General features: G+C 44.0%; 2 protein-coding genes across 3 annotated transcripts in view; one reads left to right on the plus strand and one right to left on the minus strand.

The window, feature by feature from the left end:
* Window positions 1-9,962, minus strand: cry4 (cryptochrome circadian regulator 4). Of its 2 annotated transcripts, none has more exons than XM_084417193.1 (11): window positions 9,773-9,962; window positions 8,437-8,859; window positions 7,775-7,891; window positions 7,423-7,567; window positions 4,978-5,118; window positions 4,131-4,301; window positions 3,917-4,057; window positions 2,885-3,036; window positions 731-828; window positions 540-650; window positions 1-438 (listed from the first exon to the last, which is right to left on the minus strand). In XM_084417193.1, the coding sequence occupies exons 2-11, from the start codon at window positions 8,847-8,849 to the stop codon at window positions 260-262; spliced, it is 1,668 nt and encodes a 555-aa protein (XP_084273319.1). In that variant the 5' UTR covers window positions 8,850-8,859; window positions 9,773-9,962; the 3' UTR covers window positions 1-259. The 2 variants fall into 2 exon arrangements, with proteins under 2 accessions (XP_084273319.1, XP_084273320.1); XM_084417194.1 differs by having other exon boundaries at window positions 8,437-8,855; window positions 9,773-9,898.
* dennd2db (DENN/MADD domain containing 2Db) overlaps window positions 7,577-19,708 on the plus strand; it is a 20,958-nt gene continuing 8,826 nt past the window's right edge. The window contains exons 1-9 of the mRNA XM_084417195.1: window positions 7,577-7,610; window positions 10,891-10,978; window positions 12,489-12,560; window positions 13,229-13,395; window positions 13,483-13,595; window positions 15,653-15,722; window positions 15,804-15,881; window positions 18,579-18,719; window positions 18,814-18,962. Coding sequence (XP_084273321.1) covers window positions 7,608-7,610; window positions 10,891-10,978; window positions 12,489-12,560; window positions 13,229-13,395; window positions 13,483-13,595; window positions 15,653-15,722; window positions 15,804-15,881; window positions 18,579-18,719; window positions 18,814-18,962 — 881 coding nt within the window. The 5' untranslated portion in view covers window positions 7,577-7,607. The remainder of the gene's footprint in view (window positions 7,611-10,890; window positions 10,979-12,488; window positions 12,561-13,228; window positions 13,396-13,482; window positions 13,596-15,652; window positions 15,723-15,803; window positions 15,882-18,578; window positions 18,720-18,813; window positions 18,963-19,708) is intronic.

Genomic DNA, 19,708 nt, shown 5'->3' on the forward strand with positions numbered 1-19,708 from the left:
CTCATTTCAACACGATTTATTTGTTATTTTGCATAGCATAGACATGATATTTAACAAATGACAAACTAATGTGCATTAGAAAGACTTTCAAGTTTCATAATTTTCCTTATTTGGTTAACAAAAACTCTCATGTACAAAGAAAAACACACCAGTTCAAACAAGCAACACCCGGTATGTTTGTTTGACAGATCAATAGAGTTCAAATGACGTGCGACATCATGCGGTTTCGTTCGGTATGTCACATGATCCTCGAGTACAGTCATGTGACATCTTCGCTGAGCCGCACAGTCTCTAGTGTCCAGCTGGAGGGGCGGGACTTATGATCAGCGCTGCCACTCAAACGTTTCGACCTGCTGCGTGGCTCCGCCCCCTCTAGAAGCTCCTCCTCCTCCTGCAACTCACGCTTAAGCCCCGCCTCCATCGGGTCATCTGTCACATCTGCGAGGAGATCAAACCATTGTTTGTGATAATTTGATGGTGTTTTATAGAGTGAACGTTCAGATAAATGTCTCAAAAGCATACGTTTTTTAACGTTTTACCTCGCGTGAGTTCTGCCGTTTTCTGCTGCTCCGTGCGCACCTGACGCATCAAACCCAGGTTCCTCTGACTCGCCTCTGTGTGGCACACCATGGGACAAGGATAGTCCTTACCTGCACACACACACGGGTCAGAACATTACTAAACTGCAGTCGCAGCGATGGGTTAGTTAGCATCTAGCGTCTTTGCGTACCGATGATGCAGCCGGCGCTGAGCTGGACGTCTCTAGGCGCTTTCCACGGCTCGTAAATATACTGCGAGGGGAAGTTCTTCAGCACAGGCAGGTACTTCCTGCAGATCCAACACAGAATGTCATGAATATTTAAACGCTGGTGAGCGTGGCAGATCAAATGCAGAACGTCATGAATATTAAACAGCGGTGGGCGTGGCAGAACATCATGAATATTAAACGGTGGTGGGCGTGGCAGAGTGAATACAGAACATCATGAATATTAAACGGTGGTGGGCGTGGCAGAGTGAATACAGAACATCATGAATATTAAACGGTGGTGGGCGTGGCAGAACATCATGAATATTAAACAGCGGTGGCCGTGGCAGATCAAATACAGAACGTCATGAATATTAAACAGTGGTGGATGTGGCAGAACATCATGAATATTAAACGGTGGTGGGCGTGGCAGAACATCATGAATATTAAACGGTGGTGGACGTGGCAGAACATCATGAATATTAAACAGTAGTGGACGTGGCAGAACATCATGAATATTAAACAGTGGTGGACGTGGCAGAACATCATGAATATTAAACAGTGGTGGACGTGGCAGAATATCATGAATATTAAACGGTGGTGGCCGTGGCAGAACATCATGAATATTAAACAGCGGTGGTGGACGTGGCAGAATATCATGAATATTAAACGGTGGTGGCCGTGGCAGAACATTATGAATATTAAACAGCGGTGGCCGTGGCAGAACATCATGAATATTAAACAGTAGTGGGCGTGGCAGAACATCATGAATATTAAACAGCAGTGGACGTGGCAGAATATCATGAATATTAAACGGTGGTGGGCGTGGCAGAACATCATGAATATTAAACAGCGGTGGGCGTGGCAGAACATTATGAATATTAAACAGCAGTGGACGTGGCAGAATATCATGAATATTAAACGGTGGTGGGCGTGGCAGAACATCATGAATATTAAACGGTGGTGGGCGTGGCAGAACATCATGAATATTAAACGGTGGTGGGCGTGGCAGAACATCATGAATATTAAACAGCGGTGGGCGTGGCAGAACATCATGAATATTAAACAGTGGTGGACGTGGCAGAACATCATGAATATTAAACAGTGGTGGGCGTGGCAGAATATCATGAATATTAAACGGTGGTGGCCGTGGCAGAACATCATGAATATTAAACGGTGGTGGCCGTGGCAGAACATCATGAATATTAAACAGTGGTGGACGTGGCAGAACATCATGAATATTAAACAGTGGTGGGCGTGGCAGAATATCATGAATATTAAACGGTGGTGGCCGTGGCAGAACATCATGAATATTAAACGGTGGTGGCCGTGGCAGAACATCATGAATATTAAACAGTGGTGGACGTGGCAGAACATCATGAATATTAAACAGCGGTGGGCGTGGCAGAACATCATGAATATTAAACAGTGGTGGGCGTGGCAGAATATCATGAATATTAAACGGTGGTGGCCGTGGCAGAACATCATGAATATTAAACAGCGGTGGTGGACGTGGCAGAATATCATGAATATTAAACAGTAGTGGGCGTGGCAGAACATCATGAATATTAAACAGCAGTGGACGTGGCAGAATATCATGAATATTAAACGGTGGTGGGCGTGGCAGAACATCATGAATATTAAACAGCGGTGGGCGTGGCAGAACATTATGAATATTAAACAGTAGTGGACGTGGCAGAATATCATGAATATTAAACGGTGGTAGGCGTGGCAGAACATTATGAATATTAAACAGCAGTGGACGTGGCAGAATATCATGAATATTAAACGGTGGTGGGCGTGGCAGAACATCATGAATATTAAACAGCGGTGGCCGTGGCAGAACATCATGAATATTAAACAGTGGTGGGCATGGCAGAACATCATGAATATTAAACAGTGGTGGGCATGGCAGAACATCATGAATATTAAACAGTAGTGGGCGTGGCAGAACATCATGAATATTAAACAGTGGTGGGCATGGCAGAACATCATGAATATTAAACAGTGGTGGGCATGGCAGAACATCATGAATATTAAACAGCAGTGGGCGTGGCAGAACATTATGAATATTAAACAGTGGTGGACGTGGCAAATCAAACTATTAAAGTGGCTTGTGTGGAGTGAGCGTGATCATACCTCAGATACTGTCCTTGAGGGTCAGTCCGACGACCGAAGCGCACCGGGCAGAAGATCCTGGTGTATTTGTGGAAGAACGCGCTGGCGGACAACCACATCCAGTTCCCAGCGTTCAGGCTGTAGTCTGCGTCCAACAGGAACTCCTCGAACACCTGAGAACAGACACGGAGGCGGCTGAAATACCTTACGCTTGACTCAACAGGGGCTTTCGGAACTGTTATACATAGAGAGTAGACAGTAATGAAAAGTTATAAGTTATAAGCGTATGTCGTGTGTTTGATGTCCAGTGTTGCTGAGCAGAAATACATCATCATGTTTCTCTTGGTCTCCTCAAAGTTGTGTTGGATTTTCTCCTCAGCGTAAAGATTAAGAGCTTCATCTATCACTGGTTTACATGTTCGTAGAGTTAGTTTCTACTAATAATCTGTGTGTTTACACAGCTTTTTTTAAAATGGCGGTTCTGGTGTTTCGCGTGCGCTCGGCCAATCAGCGAACACTAACGTCACTGTAGTTCCTATAGCGCTGGTTTAGACCGACTCTGAAGTAGGAGTAAACTGTGACCCTGGACCACAAAACCAGTCACAAGGGTGATTTTTTTAAATTGAGATTATTTGAAAATCTGGAATCTGAGTGTGCAAAAAAATTGAAACATTGAGAAAATCTCCTTTAATGTTGTCCATTTATTTGCGCGATTTTTCTGCATCCACTCACACATTTAAAATATATATATATTTAGGAAATTTACAAAATATCTTCATAGAACATGATCTTCACTAAATAATAATTAAGTAACCCATAATTTTGACCCATACAATGTATTGTTGGCTATTGCCACAAATATACCCGTGCGACATGTGATCCCGGGTCACAATTAGTTTCTCCAAAAGGAGTTCCTAGAGCTAAAATCGTTCCTAGTTCCTGCGGTGCGAACACGCCAAAATCTGGAAACTTCCGCCAATAGTTCTAGGAACTATGAGAAGGTTCCTCCGGTGCGAAAGTCCCTACACACACACACACACACACACCCTTCACCTTCATGCCCTCCTCCCAGCTGATCCACAGGTCTCCTCGGGTCAGGAAACAGGCCACGGCGTGTCGAGCCAGATGATGGATCCAGCCCTCCTGACGCAGCTGGGTCATGATGGCGTCGATCCAGGGGAACCCGGTGCGGGCCTGAGGAGGAGAACGTTACTGACGCCACACACACCCAAGAGTACACCCAGAGTCCTACACACGGTTCTCTTACGGTTCTCCACTTCTCCAGAGACTCGGGCTCGTGGTACCAGCGGATCTGCAGGCAGATCGGGTTCCCCTCCATCTTGGTGAAGTTTGGCGTGGCGGACGCAACGGTGTAGAAGAACTCGCGCCACAGGACCTGGCCCTGGAGAGACACGGGCGGCAGCGAGTGGTTCTTCGACTGCGGATGGAGAGCGTTAGACTCAGTGAAGCTCAGGGAAGAGGACATATCATGAAGATCTGACTTTCCCCGTGTGTAAGTGCTATAATCATGTGCTTGTTGTTTAATTTTAATGTGTTTAAAATGGCTACTTTTGTTTGTAACGCCTGGATGCGGCGGCAGACTTGTTTATTTAAATAAGTTCATGTATGTTGTGCCTACTGTCTGACAACTGGTTTTTTGTTGGTGGTATTGGTGTCTTACAAGCCCATTAGGGCTGGGCATACAGTAGTATGCAAGACACAATAATAAAAACTATTCATTCATACAGAAATGTCTCCACTAACATTCAGAAACTCTTCCTGAGTCTCTCCGTAAGGCTGCACTCGCTACTGGTTATTCTGGGATTCTGGATGAGTGAGATTGGCCTGTTCTGTTATTGCTGGAGTTTCTGAAGCTCGTGTAAAGACTCCGCCCTCTTCTGAACGGAGGCGGAGCTAAAGCTCATTTGCATTTAAAGGGACACACACAAAAACGGCGTGTTTTTGCTCACACCCAAAAAGGGGCAAATTTGACAAGTTGTAATAAATGATCTGGTATTTTGAGCTGAAATTTCACAGACACATTCTGGGGACACCATAGATTTATATTACAGCGTGTGAAAAGGGTATAAAATGTCACCTTTAGAGAGTCTGACCTGTGCGTAGACGCTGCTGAGTCTGTGGTAGAAGGTCCGCACCGACAGACAGCCGAGACTCAGGTATGGGCTGAGCGCCGTCGTGCTGGGCAGGAGAGAGTTCGGCACCGTACGCGGCTTGGAGAAACTCGACAGCCATCCCTACACACACACACACACACACACACACATCACACATGGCACTCCTGAACCAATCAGATTCATGCATTGATATTTTTCGTTCATGTAAGACTTTGTTTCCTTGTGATATACATCGGTTTTATTTTAGAATTATTTACGGTGTATATACTATTATAGTATTTCATAATATTTAGATTTAGATTTATTCATTTTAATTATGTGTTTAAGTTTAACTTAACATTTAAGTATCTAAACATTTTTGTACTTTCACTTAAACTTATTTTATTTCAGTTTGTTACTAAAGCAACATTTCTAACTTTCAAGTTTTTTAAAAAAGTTTTCCATCTATTTTCCATTATTTTAGCTTTATTTCAATTACCAAAAGTGATTTTTAATAGTTTTATTTAATAACAACTCTTTAAAAAAATAAAATAAAAATAAAAATAAAATAACAACTCAATAACAATGATACATGGAATTTTAGTACTTTAAACTTATTTTTATTCAGTTGGTTGGAAACATATCAATTTTTTTTCATCAAATATAAGTTTTTCAATAAATATTAATATTTGACTTTATTTCAGCTTTATTTCAATGACCAAAAACAAATTGTAATACTTGTATTTTTAGTTAACAATAACAAAACTGATGCACTTATTTAAAATATTTCTATTTAGCTTTGATCATTTTTTATCTCAGTTTAGTTTTAGTAATTATAGAACTTAAAGTTATGTTATTTCAGTTAGTTGCCAAGGCAACATTTCAAATATTCAAATATTACTCACTGAATGACTTAGTGAATGACTCAGTGAATGACTCAGTGAATGACTCACTGAATGACTCAGTGAATGACTCAGTGAATGACTCAGAGAATGACTCACTGAATGACTCACTGAATGACTTAGTGAATGACTCAGTGAATGACTCACTGAATGACTCAGTGAATGACTCAATGAATGACTCACTGAATGACTCAGTGAATGACTCACTGAATGACTCACTGAATGACTCACTGAATGACTTAGTGAATAACTCACTGAATGACTCACTGAATGACTCACTGAATGACTCACTGAATGACTTAGTGAATAACTCACTGAATAACTCACTGAATGACTCACTGAATGACTCAGTGAATGACTCACTGAATGACAGGGGGTGCTTCTCAATATCCCTCCTCGTCTCCTCTCTCCTCCGTCCTCCATCCTATGACCCGGAAACCGATCGAGCACAGCCATCTTGAAGGACATCTCAATTCTCTAATTGCACCGCGAGGAGTCGAGGATCGAGGAGTGAGGAGGCTTCCAGAGGAGTCATGAGCGAGGATACACAGGTGTATCCTATGCGGAAGAGTTTTATCGACTAAAACGTGACGCACGTATAAATTCTCCTCCCCCTTCACATCGGTCACAATAATTTTGATTTATACTTTACTTTTGCAGTTTATATAAACCACACATCTCACATATTTCAACAGGGTATCTTTCTTTATTATTATTTATTATGAATTTCTTAAATAAACAAATTTCAACAACATGAGGGCAGATCCTCTGAGCGCTGCTGATGACGCGATGAAGTGACGCTCGAGTCATCAAGGATTCCAATGTATAAAAAAAGCTTTCATTCGATCCCTCCGTCCTCGCGTCTTTTCCTTGCAGCCTTCCCTCGCATCCTACAGGGGGCGGAGCTGAGACGCGAGGAAAGGAAGCGAGGAGAGGAAACGAGGATGCACAAATAAGAATTGAGAAGCACCCTTAGTGAATGACTCACTGAAGGACTCAGTGAATGACTCACTGAATGACTCACTGAATGACTCACTGAATGACTTAGTGAATGACTCACTGAATGACTTAGTGAATGACTCAGTGAATGACTCACTGAATGACTCAGTGAATGACTCACTGAATGACTTAGTGAATGACTCAGTGAATGACTCACTGAATGACTTAGTGAATGACTCAGTGAATGACTCACTGAATGACTCAGTGAATGACTTAGTGAATGACTCACTGAATGACTTAGTGAATGACTCACTGAATGACTTAGTGAATGACTCACTGAATGACTCACTGAATGACTTAGTGAATGACTCACTGAATGACTTAGTGAATGACTCAGTGAATGACTCACTGAATGACTCAGTGAATGACTCACTGAATGACTTAGTGAATGACTCAGTGAATGACTCACTGAATGACTTAGTGAATGACTCAGTGAATGACTCACTGAATGACTCAGTGAATGACTCACTGAATGATTCACTGAAAGGCACCTGACTCTGGAAGTGTGTGTGGAGTCGCACCTGAAGTGTGTGTGGAGGCGCACCTGACTCTGGAAGTGTGTGTGGAGTCTCTGGAGCGCGTGTGTCTCTCCGCCGGGCCACAGTGTCTCCGACTGAACCTCCAGCCCCAGATCGGCCAGAGACGGGACGCCGTACACCAGCTCGGGATCCGCAGGGGTCGGGCATCTCCTGCACACACAATCACACCGATCACCAACAGGGTATTACCATGGTAAATGTAGAAAAACACGGAACTACAATCACAATAAGGCCCAAAACTGATTCTCCCGTCTCCATCTGTGACTCATTCCCACACACACTTGGCAGACAGAAGAACCATCTGCTCGATGAGAGCGTCAGGCACAACACACACACACACAGACGGTCGGTCCTTACAGAAAGTCCTCAGCGCTGACATCTCGGGTCGGTTTCTCTGGCTCACCCAGAACTGACAGAACGTGCAGGAACTTCTTGTACGTGAGCGGAGGAGAGCCGCCGTTAGCCTGAATGATCCTGGAGAAGCAGACACATGATTTAAAGAGATAGATCACCCAAAAAATCCACTTTTATGATGATAGATGCACTTTTATGATGGACAGATGCACTTTTATAATGGACAGATGCACTTTTATGATGGACAGATGCACTTTTATGATGGATAGATGCACTATTATGATGGATAGATGCACTTTTATGATGGATAGATGCACTTTTATGATGGACAGATGCACTTTTATGATGAATAGATGCACTTTTATGATGGATAGATGCACTTTTATGATGGATAGATGCACTTTTATCATGGATAGATGCACTTTTATGATGGACAGATGCACTTTTATGATGGATAGATGCACTTTTATGATGGATAGATGCACTTTTATGATGGACAGATGCACTTTTATGATGGACAGATGCACTTTTATGATGGACAGATGCACTTTTATGATGGATAGATGCACTTTTATGATGGACTAATTTTCATTTTTGGATGAACTGTCCCTTTGACGCATTAATCACGTGGTTCTTCGCTCATGAACCGTCGGCGTGCCGCGCACCTCTGGACGTCGTACAGCGTGTGCGACACACACGTCTGCGTTTGCATTCCGCGTTCCTCCGCGAGCGCTTGAATCTCCCGCTCCACGCGGGCGTGATACGGCTCCACCTCGGTGTCGTAGCTGATCTGCGTGACGCTCCAGCGGGTCACGAGGTCGCGCAGGACCGTAGCCGTGGAGCCGCGCAGGACGTAGAGCCGCGAGCCTAGCGCACGCAGACGCGCGTCCAGATCCTCCAGGCTCTGCAGGATGAAGCGCCAGCGGGTCGAGGCCACGGTCGTCGTCTCCTCGAGGAGCGCGCGGTCCAGCACGAACACGGGGAACAGCGCGGCGGACGAGGCTAGCGCCCCCTGCAGGCCGGGGTTATCGTGCAGACGCAGGCCTTTGCGGAACAGGTGGATGGTGCGGTGGCTCATGACGAACTGTCTGAAACAGAGGCATTCCAACAAGCTCTTTAAACATGCTAACTGTGGTCAATGTAAAAAACAACAACACATGGAATAACGATCATTATAAGGCCCTAAATATAGTATAACCATGGTAAATGACAAAAAACATGGCATCACCTTCAAAATACGGTCCAAAACATGCTATTACTATGGTAAAAACAAAAACAAAACATGGAATAACGATCATAATAAGGTTGAAAATGGTATTACCATGGTAAATGTAAAAAAACATGGCATTACAATCATGATGAGGTCGAAAACAGGGAATTACCATGGTAAATGTAAAAAACAAACATGGCATTTCCATCATAATAAGCTTGAAAACAGGGTATTACTATGGTAAATAAAATAAAAACATGGAATAACGATCATAATAAGGTTGAAAATGGTATTACCATGGTAAATAAAAAAAAACATGGAATTACAATCACAATAGGGTCAAAACACATGGTATCACCATGGTAAATGTTAAAAATCATGGCATTACCAACATGGTAAAGCCCAAAACATTGTATTACTATGGTAATTGACAAAACACATGGTATTATTACTATGGTGTAGTCCAAAACATTGCTGGCAAATGTCCAAAACATGACTATGGTAAATGTGCAACTGCAGTGCATTAATTAAGACACATCTTTGTATCTAACGTATATAATTAACAATATATATTTAGGTTATGATCCATTATGAAACAGCACCTTTAGCGCTGACATTACACCACGTGACCGAGACCTAAACATGAACACAGCTATAACTTAATACACACGTTTAGATTAATATGCACTGTATTACTGGGACATTTTTACATTGATCTATATTTAAATAATAATGATTGACATTTATTGTTTTAACGATTTCTTTTTTATGATCACAACTATGTCACCCACCTTCAGGTCGCCTCAGACAACATTCATTACGACACTTCAACCAATTAAACGTTAGAAACACAAAGCGTGTGTTTGAATAGGATTACCGACAACTAATTAATATTTAATAGTGGATCATAACGTGTAAATATGCGCTTCCGCAGAGCCAGAACACAAAACACCGCTTCTCTGACCTGATCACGCCCTCCTCACTTCCTATTGGACGGCCACATCCATATGGTACTGAAATCGAGCTTCTGATTGGCCATCTCCGTTCAGGGTCACATTCCTCAGCATGTGATTGGACGTGACGACTGTAACTCTAATGTAAAGGAACCGGCGTTCTCCATGTTTAAAATGGGAAATGAATCAAACATTAAATACCTAGTTTTTTAAACCGTGATATTGAAATGGTTTGAAGGAGTGAATCGACATCGTGTGAAACACAGCGCGTGTTTAGTGTGAATTAGGTCAAACTATACCGAATGTGGGTCAAATCTCGCGACCTCTAGTGGACATGGACTCAATAAAACACACAATATACGGCATATGATGAATTATATGATGTGAAAAATATGTTTATCGATCTAAACAAACCAGCGGTGTAAATTCAGCAAACTGAATGAGAATTTGTGATAGGTGGATGGAGCCAACTAAACACACATAAATCACGGTTTTGTATTTCAAATGATTACATGAAAATATATTTTTATTTGCTAAAATAAAATACAACCAACGAAATGAACATTTACATTTCTACATATTATTTAAAAAAAAGGTTGCAAATAGTTCCTATGCTGTTGCTAGGGTATTGTGGGTGGTTGCTAGGGGATTGTTTGGGAATTGATTGTCACATCACAATCACCGACTATGGACATATTTTTTTACAGTCTATGCTATAGACATATCACTGAATAACTGAGTCCATCTCGTCTCTATTCTCTCGATATTATTTTATATAATTATGTTTCACAATCAATTATTTAATTCAGCTGATTAAATGAAGCCTACACACGAGCTCATGTTTATATAATCATAAGCACGGCGCGTTTGGATGTGGGCGTGGCTAAGCGTGTTTGATTGCCTCTGACAGGCTGTCTGTCTCTCTCTCTCCGTGAGTGTGTGTGTGTGTGTTCGAGTCAGAGTCAGAGATTCAGCAGCATCAGACAGAGACAGAGATGGACAGAGAGAAGTGGAGGATCGCTAAACTACACAGTCCGTCCGACAGTGAGTAGAAACACACACACACACACACACATTAAACATGATAAACACACACATATAACACACATTAAACATGATAAACACATTAAACATGATAAACACATGTTGGTATTTTTCAGAGGTGTTGAGGTTTTAAAACTGAGCTTATGATGTTTTCTACCGCCTCAGCCTCAGAAAACTTTGCCATTTTATGTTTTTCCAGTGTGTAGTAAGTGTGTGTAGTAAGTGTGTGTGTAGTACGTGTGTTTATTATGTGTGTGTGTAGTACGTGTGTGTAGTACGTGTGTGTAGTACGTGTGGGTAGTAAGTGTGTGTAGTAAGTGTGTGTAGTAAGTGTGTGTAGTAAGTGTGTGTGTAGTAAGTGTGTGTAGTAAGTGTGTGTGTAGTAAGTGTGTGTGTAGTAAGTGTGTGTGTAGTACGTGTGTGTTTAGTAAGTGTGTGTTTAGTAAGTGTGTGTGTAGTACGTGTGTTTATTATGTGTGTGTGTAGTACGTGTGTGTAGTACGTGTGTGTAGTACGTGTGGGTAGTACGTGTGTGTAGTAAGTGTGTGTAGTAAGTGTGTGTAGTAAGTGTGTGTGTAGTAAGTGTGTGTAGTAAGTGTGTGTGTAGTAAGTGTGTGTGTAGTAAGTGTGTGTGTAGTACGTGTGTGTTTAGTAAGTGTGTGTTTAGTAAGTGTGTGTGTAGTACGTGTGTGCAGTAAGTGTGTGCAGTGTGTGTGTGTGTGTGTAGTACGTGTGTGTATTACGTGTGTGTAGTACGTGTGTGTTTAGTAAGTGTGTGTGTGTAGTACGTGTGTGTAGTGTGTGTGTGTGTGTGTGTGTAGTGTGTTTAGTGTGTGTGTAGTAAGTGTGTGTGTAGTAAGTGTGTGTGTGTGTGTGTGTGTGTGTGTGTGTGTGTGTAGTAAGTGTGTGTGTAGTAAGTGTGTGTGTAGTAAGTGTGTGTAGTAAGTGTGTGTGTAAAGACTGAACACTCTGGTCTCTGAGACACTGGTTTTAGTCCGTGTGTGTAGGAAGTTTCTGAGCTGAAGTGTTGTAGAACTGTCTTCTGTTGTAGAAGTGAGATTGAAGACTGTGTGTGTCTTGTTTCTCATTATCACACACACACACACACACACATACACACACACACACACTTGTTCTGTTTGTTTGACCTCTTGTATCTTTACAGTAAAGACGAAAATGAAAGCGGTAAATGATTCAGTCCTAATTTCCTGGGAATTTCTTGAGTTTTCCTTGAGAATATTGTTTCTCTTTATCACACACTCAAACACACACACACACACACACACACACACTTGTTCTGTTTGTTTGACCTCTTGTATCTTTACAGTAAAGGCGAAAATGAAAGCGGTAAATGATTCAGTCCTTATTTCCTGGGAATTTCTTGAGTTTTCCTGAGAATTTCCCAACATGTGGAATAAAGATAAAAAGATCTGCATCACAATCATTGGGCAATAACAGTGTGTGTGTGTGTGTGTGTGTGTGTGTGTGTGTGTGTGTGTGTGTCGATCAGACATGGATCTCGGAGCCATGAAGAAGATAAGCTCCATATTCTCGACGCTTCAGGAGAAACTCCACGGAACCAGTGAGTCACACACACACATCACTGATAAACAGGCAAACACTCAAAGTCCCCCTGTGGTGTAACTCCAGCTTTTAATGTTGTTTATGTGTCTATGTGGTGTTTTTAATCTGCTTTAAGACAAAGCATGTGTAAGTTCATAAGTCGACACCATTGCTGAGTATTTCCTCCTTAAACCTGCAGTGAACCAAAGACAGTCTCAAACACACGCTTTGAAATCGCGTTTCAGAAAATGTAAAAAAAAAATTACGACTTTTCAAGGAAAAAAACATTTAAAAATGTAATTTTGCCGATCAAAGATGAGTTTTAAGGGATAAAATGATCGACTACAGGGAGACTTTAAGAGTCTGTGATTGGTTCATTATCGCAGTGGTTATGATGTTTCTTCTAACCCGAACTGATGGAGTGTGTAGCTTTTCATTTCTCAAACACCCATGAAGGTATAAACATCATATTCCAAGATGATTCGTCAGGCTCAAAATTAATCATTTTCAGTGAATTTAAAGGGATAGTTCACCCAAAAATGTAAATTCTAATGAGTTTGTTGAAGTGGATCTGGTTGAGTGATGCGTTTCCTGTGAGGTTTGGCAGCACAATGAGTGTTTGTGAGCGTCGCACCGCGGAGGTTCCTCGCTGTTAAAGGTCTCGTGTGTGTGTGTGTGTGTGTGTAGAGCGGAGCGCCTCTGACCCCTGCACCCCCTCGGCCCCGGGGCCCCTGCCGGCACCGGACCGCAGCCACACGGGTCAGCTGTTCTTCGAGTACCTGCTGGTGGTCAGTCTGAGGAAGAGGAGGAGCGAGGAGGGTTACGAGCCTCACATCACATACCAGTTCCCCAAGGTCAGACTTGTGCTTATTTACGACTTATTAAATACATTTATATATACTGACCTGTGTGTGTGTGTATGTGTGTGTGTGTGTGTGTAGCGTGAGGCAATGGGGCGACTGCAGCGAGAGGAAGAGGAGAAGTGCATGAAGGCCGCTCATCTCTTCTGCTTTCCTGAGGGAATCAACTGGGCGCCTCTGACCGAGTACAGCAGGTACACACACACACACACACACACACACACACACACATCCTGTTTCACACTTTCACCTGGTCTCTAACCACATGTGCGTCTTCACACTTTTGCACACTGATGCTGATGGAAAACACACAAACGTCACAGGATGTGTGTGTGTGTATGTGTGTGTGTGTGTGTTTATGCTCATTTTGTGTTTGATCAAACGCCGCTGATTATGCCTGGCAACCAGCCAGGACACCATAGCAACATGCTGTAAACACTCCAAACACACAAAACACCCTCACATCCGGCACATCATGTGTTTAGGTGAAGAATCATGAGTCACTTGACCATAAATCAATATAAATCTCTGACTAAATTATTCGCTGGTTCAATCTCCCGATGATTCTTCAAATTAATTTTCTGCATGACTCTTTGAATCATTCATTCAATCTCTGAATCACTCTCTGACTAAATATATTAATCTATCTCTGAATGATTCTCCAAATTATTACTTTAATGACTCTTTGAATCACTGTCTGTCTGAATCATTTGCTGAATCTTTCTCCAAAGGATTTTGTGAATGAATCTCTCTGAATCAATCATCAATCTCTGAATGTTTCCTTAAATGATTCCCTGAATGACCCTCTGAATAGGTCTTTGACCAAATCTTGAAACCATTCTCAGAATGAGATTAGTCTCATTCAGAGAAAAATTAATCTTTGAATTATTCTGTTTGAATCTTTGAATCCTGAACCAATCTCAATCAAATGATCCATTAATAATCAAATGACTCTCTGAGTGACTCTCTGAGTGACTCTCTGAATTACTCTCTGAGTGACTCTCTGAATTACTCTCTGAGTGACTCTCTGAATTACTCTCTGAGTGACCCTGAATGACTCTCTGAATGACTCTCTGAGTGACTCTCTGAGTGACTCTCTGAGTGACTCTCTGAGTGACTCTCTGAGTGACTCTCTGAGTGACTCTCTGAATGACTCTCTGAATGACTCTCTGAGTGACCCTGAATAACTCTCTGAGTGACTCTCTGAATGACTCTCTGAGTGACTCTCTGAATTACTCTCTGAGTGACTCTCTGAATTACTCTCTAAGTGACTCTCTGAATGACTCTCTGAGCGACTCTCTGAATGACTCTCTGAGCGACTCTCTGAATGACCCTGAATAACTCTCTGAGTGACTCTCTGAGTGACTCTCTGAGTGACTCTCTGAGCGACTCTCTGAATGACCCTGAATGACTCTCTGAGTGACTCTCTGAGTGACTCTCTGAGTGACTCTCTGAGTGACCCTTCGAGTGACTCTCTGAGTGACCCTGAATAACTCTCTGAATGATTCTCTGAATGACTCTCTGAGTGACTCTCTGAGCGACTCTCTGAATGACCCTGAATAACTCTCTGAGCAACTCTCTGAATGACCCTGAATAACTCTCTGAGCGACTCTCTGAATGACCCTGAATAACTCTCTGAGTGACTCTCTGAGTGACTCTCTGAATGACTCTCTGAGCAACTCTCTGAGTGAATCTCTGAGCGACTCTCTGAATCACCCTGAATAACTCTCTGAGTGACTCTCTGAGTGACTCTCTGAGTGACTCTTCGAGTGACTCTCTGAGTGACTCTCTGAGTGACTCTCTGAGTGACTCTTCGAGTGACTCTCTGAGTGACCCTGAATAACTCTCTGAATGATTCTCTGAATGACTCTCTGAGTGACTCTCTGAATGACTCTCTGAGCGACTCTCTGAATGACCCTGAATGACTCTCTGAGTGACTCTCTGAGTGACTCTCTGAGTGACTCTCTGAGTGACTCTCTGAGTGACCCTGAATAACTCTCTGAATGATTCTCTGAATGATTCTCTGAGTGACCCTGAATGACTCTCTGAGTGACTCTCTGAGTGACCCTGAATAACTCTCTGAATGATTCTCTGAATGACTCTCTGAGTGACTCTCTGAATGACTCTCTGAGTGACTCTCTTGCACTCTGACAGTGTTTTCCCGATCTTTAAAGCGAATCCTCCTCTTCCCGCCTGGACGTCAGTAGCTTGTGTTGCGTCTCTGATGCCGGTTGTGTCTGCTTCTCCGCAGCGAGACATTCTCTTTCGTCCTGACGGAAGTGGACGGCAGCCGGAGGAACGGATACTGCAGGAGGCTCCTGGTAATCAGCGTTTCATATCTCTATCATGAATATCCATCTTGTGTGTGAATGACTGAGGACTGTGTGTGTGTGTCCCGTCAGCCGGGCGGCAGCGGCGCTCGTGTTCCCGAAGCGTACTGCATCATCAGCCGTGTGGCGTGTTTCGGACTCTTCTCGAAGGTGAACCCACACACACACACACACACACACACACACACACACACACACACACACACACACACACAGAAACACATTAGGGGCTTTCACACCGGGTAGTTCTAGGAACTAGAACCAATCAGGGTGGTTCCCGAGAACTGATGGTTCCCTCAGGAACGTTCTCTTTCATCATCTCGTGTTCGAGATCCACCTATGGGAAGGGCATCCGCACCTGCGTGGTCTGCACTCAAACACACGGAGGAGGCACAAGCTCCCAAGAAGCTCCGGCGCCGCAGGGAAAAGGTGACCGCCACTCAGAGTGTGGATTTCGAACAGTCGGACTCTGACGGGGGAAATGGCGACGAGATCACGCACCCGGGGCTGACCGCTCCGAGTCCGCTTTCCTTGAGGACTTCTTAGCGAAATTGGCAAACAAGACGCCTGGTGACGACGCAGGCCTTCTCGAAGGCTCGAAGGATGAGGAGGCTATCCCACCTTCTGTCGCTCCTCAGGCTTGCGGCGTGCGCTCATTGAAACTTCACGCTCTAGCTCACAAGCTTTTGGTGTGGAGCAGACGGGTTTTCCTGTCGTTACGCACGACTCGTGTTCCAGGCATTCTGTCCTTCTATCGAGGGGAAACCCACTCTCAGGAGATTGGCGCCTCCACCCTCAGATAGTGGGTATGATATGGATGAGATTCGGACAGGCAACCATAGACCTTTTCGCCTCGCACGAAAACTACCATTGTCGTATGTTCTTCTCGCTAAAGGACGTGGACGCGCCCCTCAGGGTAGATGCACTGTCCCACCCATGACCCAGGGCCTGTCTCTCATTCTGATAGCACCCAGGTGGCCCAAAGCACCATGTCTGGCGGCGATAATCCCTCTGTTATATGCCCAGCCATGGCACCTCCCCCCCCCGCACGGACCTATTGTCCCAAGCGAACAGGGAGATTTATTGCCCACACCCGGACAGGGTGGCTCTCTGGGCCTGGCCCGTGAGAGGACGAACCTGAGCGCACTGGGGCTTTCGCCGCGTGTGATTGCTACTATACATAATGCCAGGGCCGTTTCCACACTTGTACGTGGCAAATGTTTGAAGGGTGGTGTGATGGGTGTGGTCTCACATCATATCAGTGCATAGTTCCTGATATTTTGTGTTTCCTTCAAGACCTCATGGAAAAAGGCAGGTCATTTTCCACAATTAAGGTCTACCTGGCTGCGATTTCGGCCTGTCATGTGGGCTCTGAGGGCTCAACAGTCGGGCAGCACCCTCTAATCTGCAGATTTATGAAGGGTGCCCGTCGCTCTTTGCCAGTCGTCAGGAGAACTGTTCCTGAGTGGGACCTCTCCATGGTGCTGGAGGCTCTGTCTCAATATCCTTTTGAGCCTCTGGGAAGTATTTCCCTAAAGCTGCTGTCCTTCAAGACGGCTTTGCTCTTGGCCTTGGCGTCAGCTAAACGTGTCAGTGAGCTTTTCACCCTCCACCTTGGACCAGGACCATATGGCCAGGACCAGTGCTTTCCGGAAGAGCGACCAGCTCTTTATTCCATGGGCGCCACCCTCACAGAGGGAGTCCCATATCTAAGCAACACCTCTCACATTGGCTTGTGGATGCTATAGCTTTAGCATATGAATCAGAGGGAGTGCGGCCCCCAGGGGACATCAGAGCTAATTCCACGAGGGGCTTAGCCGCCTCTTGGGCTTTGTTTAGGGGAGTGTCACTGCAGGACATCTGCTCTGCTGCCATTTGGGTTTCTCCTCATACCTTTGTGTGTTACTACCGGCCAGATACTCGGTAGCAAATTCTGGGATGGGGTCTTCTTTGCCCTTCCCTGTGATTCCCCCCTTTTACTTTTTCAATTACCCATTGGAGTAAAAGAACGTGTGTGCGTCAGGATTGCAGGATTGCAGGTTCATGATTATGGAACAGGCACAGACGACCGTCCTTCTTTGCCTTACAGGACCTCATTGTGTGTGTATTGGGAAATCTGGGAGCTGTCCATGTCTCTCCCATAGGTGGATCTCAAACACGAGATGATGAAAGAGAACCGGAGTTATGACAGTAACCTATTGTTTTCCTGGTTTCATTCACAGCGTCAGTAGGAGCTCTGAAGTGACGTAAGACACGCTTGTTGTTGTGACTTTTATTTTGACGGCGCTGAGAACGACTGAGCTCACATTCTCTGTGTTCACATTCACATTCTCAACTGTCATACATAGAAAGTAGACAGTAATGAAAGGTTATTAGCGTATGTCGTGTGTTTGATGTCCAGTGTTGCTGAGCAGAAATACATCATCATGTTTCTCTTGGTCTCCTCAAAGTTGCGTTGGATTTTCTCCTCAGCGTAAAGATTAAGAGCTTCATCTATCACTGTTTTACATGTTTCTGGAGTAAATATATAGGCTATAATCTGTGTGTTTAAATGGCGGGTTTTGGTGTTTTGTGTGGTTTCGGCCAATCAGAGAGCACTAACGTCACGGATAGTTCCTATAGCGCTGGTTTAGAGCGACTCTGAAGTAGGAGTAAATAAGTTCCTCCAAAAGGAGCTCCTAGAACTAAAATCGTTCCTAGTTCCTGCGGTGCGAACACACCAAAATCCGACTTCCGCCAATAGTTCTAGGAACTATGAGAAGGTTCCTCCGGTGCAAAAGCCCCTACTGAGAAGCTCCTGTAAACAGATCAGTGTGTGTGTGTGTGTTTGTGTGTGTGTGTGAGCAGATCTTCGACGAGGTGGAGAAGCGGAGGCTGATCTCCAAAGCCATGATCTACCCGTTCATGCAGAGCCTGCGGGAGGCACCGCTGCCAGCGCCGGGACACACCGTCCGGATCAGCAGCTTCATCCCGGAGGCGGGAACAGAGGTGCGCATCATCGCCGCACACACACACACACACACACACACACACACACACACACACACTGCTGTGGTGTAGATAACGCTAGCTCTGATCTCAGGTCATCAGTCTGACGCGGCCCGCAGACTCCTGGCTGGAACACGTGGACTTCCGGTCGCTCTTCCGCTTCCTGACGGATGAGGAGCTGCTGATGGTGTTCAGCGCAGCGGTGATGGAGCGACGCATCATCTTCCTCTCGGAGGAGCTCAGGTGACTGGCAGCCAATCAGCTGCATTGCTTTACAGAGCGCACTTTTACTGTGGTGTTGGTTCCGGTAGTATTTTTGTGTGTGTGTGATAATGAGTGTGTGTTAATGAGTGTGTGTAAATGTGTTAATATGAGTGTGTAAATGAGTGTGTGTATTAAAGGAGTAGTTCACTTTAAAATAAGAATTAGCCCATGATTTACTCATCCTCAAGTCATCTTAGCACTTTTATGATGGACAGATGCACTTTTATGATGGACAGATGCACTTTTATGATGGATAGATGCACTTTTATGATAGACTGATGCACTTTTATGATGGACAGATGCACTTTTATGATGATAGATGCACTTTTATGATGGACAGATGCACTTTTATGATGGACAGATGCACTTTTATGATGGACTGATGCACTTTTATGATGGACAGATGCACTTTTATGATGGACAGATGCACTTTTATGATGGACAGATGCACTTTTATGATGGACAGATGCACTTTTATGATGGATAGATGTACTTTTATGATGGACAGATGCACTTCTATGATGGACAGATGCACTTTTATGATGGACAGATGCACTTTTATGATGGATAGATGTACTTTTATGATGATAGATGCACTTTTATGATGGACAGATGCACTTCTATGATGGACAGATGCACTTTTATGATGGACAGATGCACTTTTATGATGGATAGATGTACTTTTATGATGGACAGATGCACTTCTATGATGGACAGATGCACTT

This window comes from Rutilus rutilus (genome assembly GCF_951802725.1).
Source record: "Rutilus rutilus genome assembly, chromosome: 8".
NCBI classification, from domain to species: domain Eukaryota; kingdom Metazoa; phylum Chordata; class Actinopteri; order Cypriniformes; family Leuciscidae; genus Rutilus; species Rutilus rutilus.

Excerpts from the sequence above, each read along its gene's own strand:
- cry4 (XM_084417193.1), bottom strand. The coding sequence starts at position 8,849 with ATGAGCCACCGCACCATCCACCTGTTCCGCAAAGGCCTGCGTCTGCAC. Across the intron at positions 4,302-4,977 it reads TCAGCAGCGTCTACGCACAG|TCGAAGAACCACTCGCTGCC; the intron begins GTCAGACTCTCT and ends CTCCATCCGCAG. Across the intron at positions 3,037-3,916 it reads GCTGGGAGGAGGGCATGAAG|GTGTTCGAGGAGTTCCTGTT; the intron begins GTGAAGGGTGTG and ends GTCTGTTCTCAG.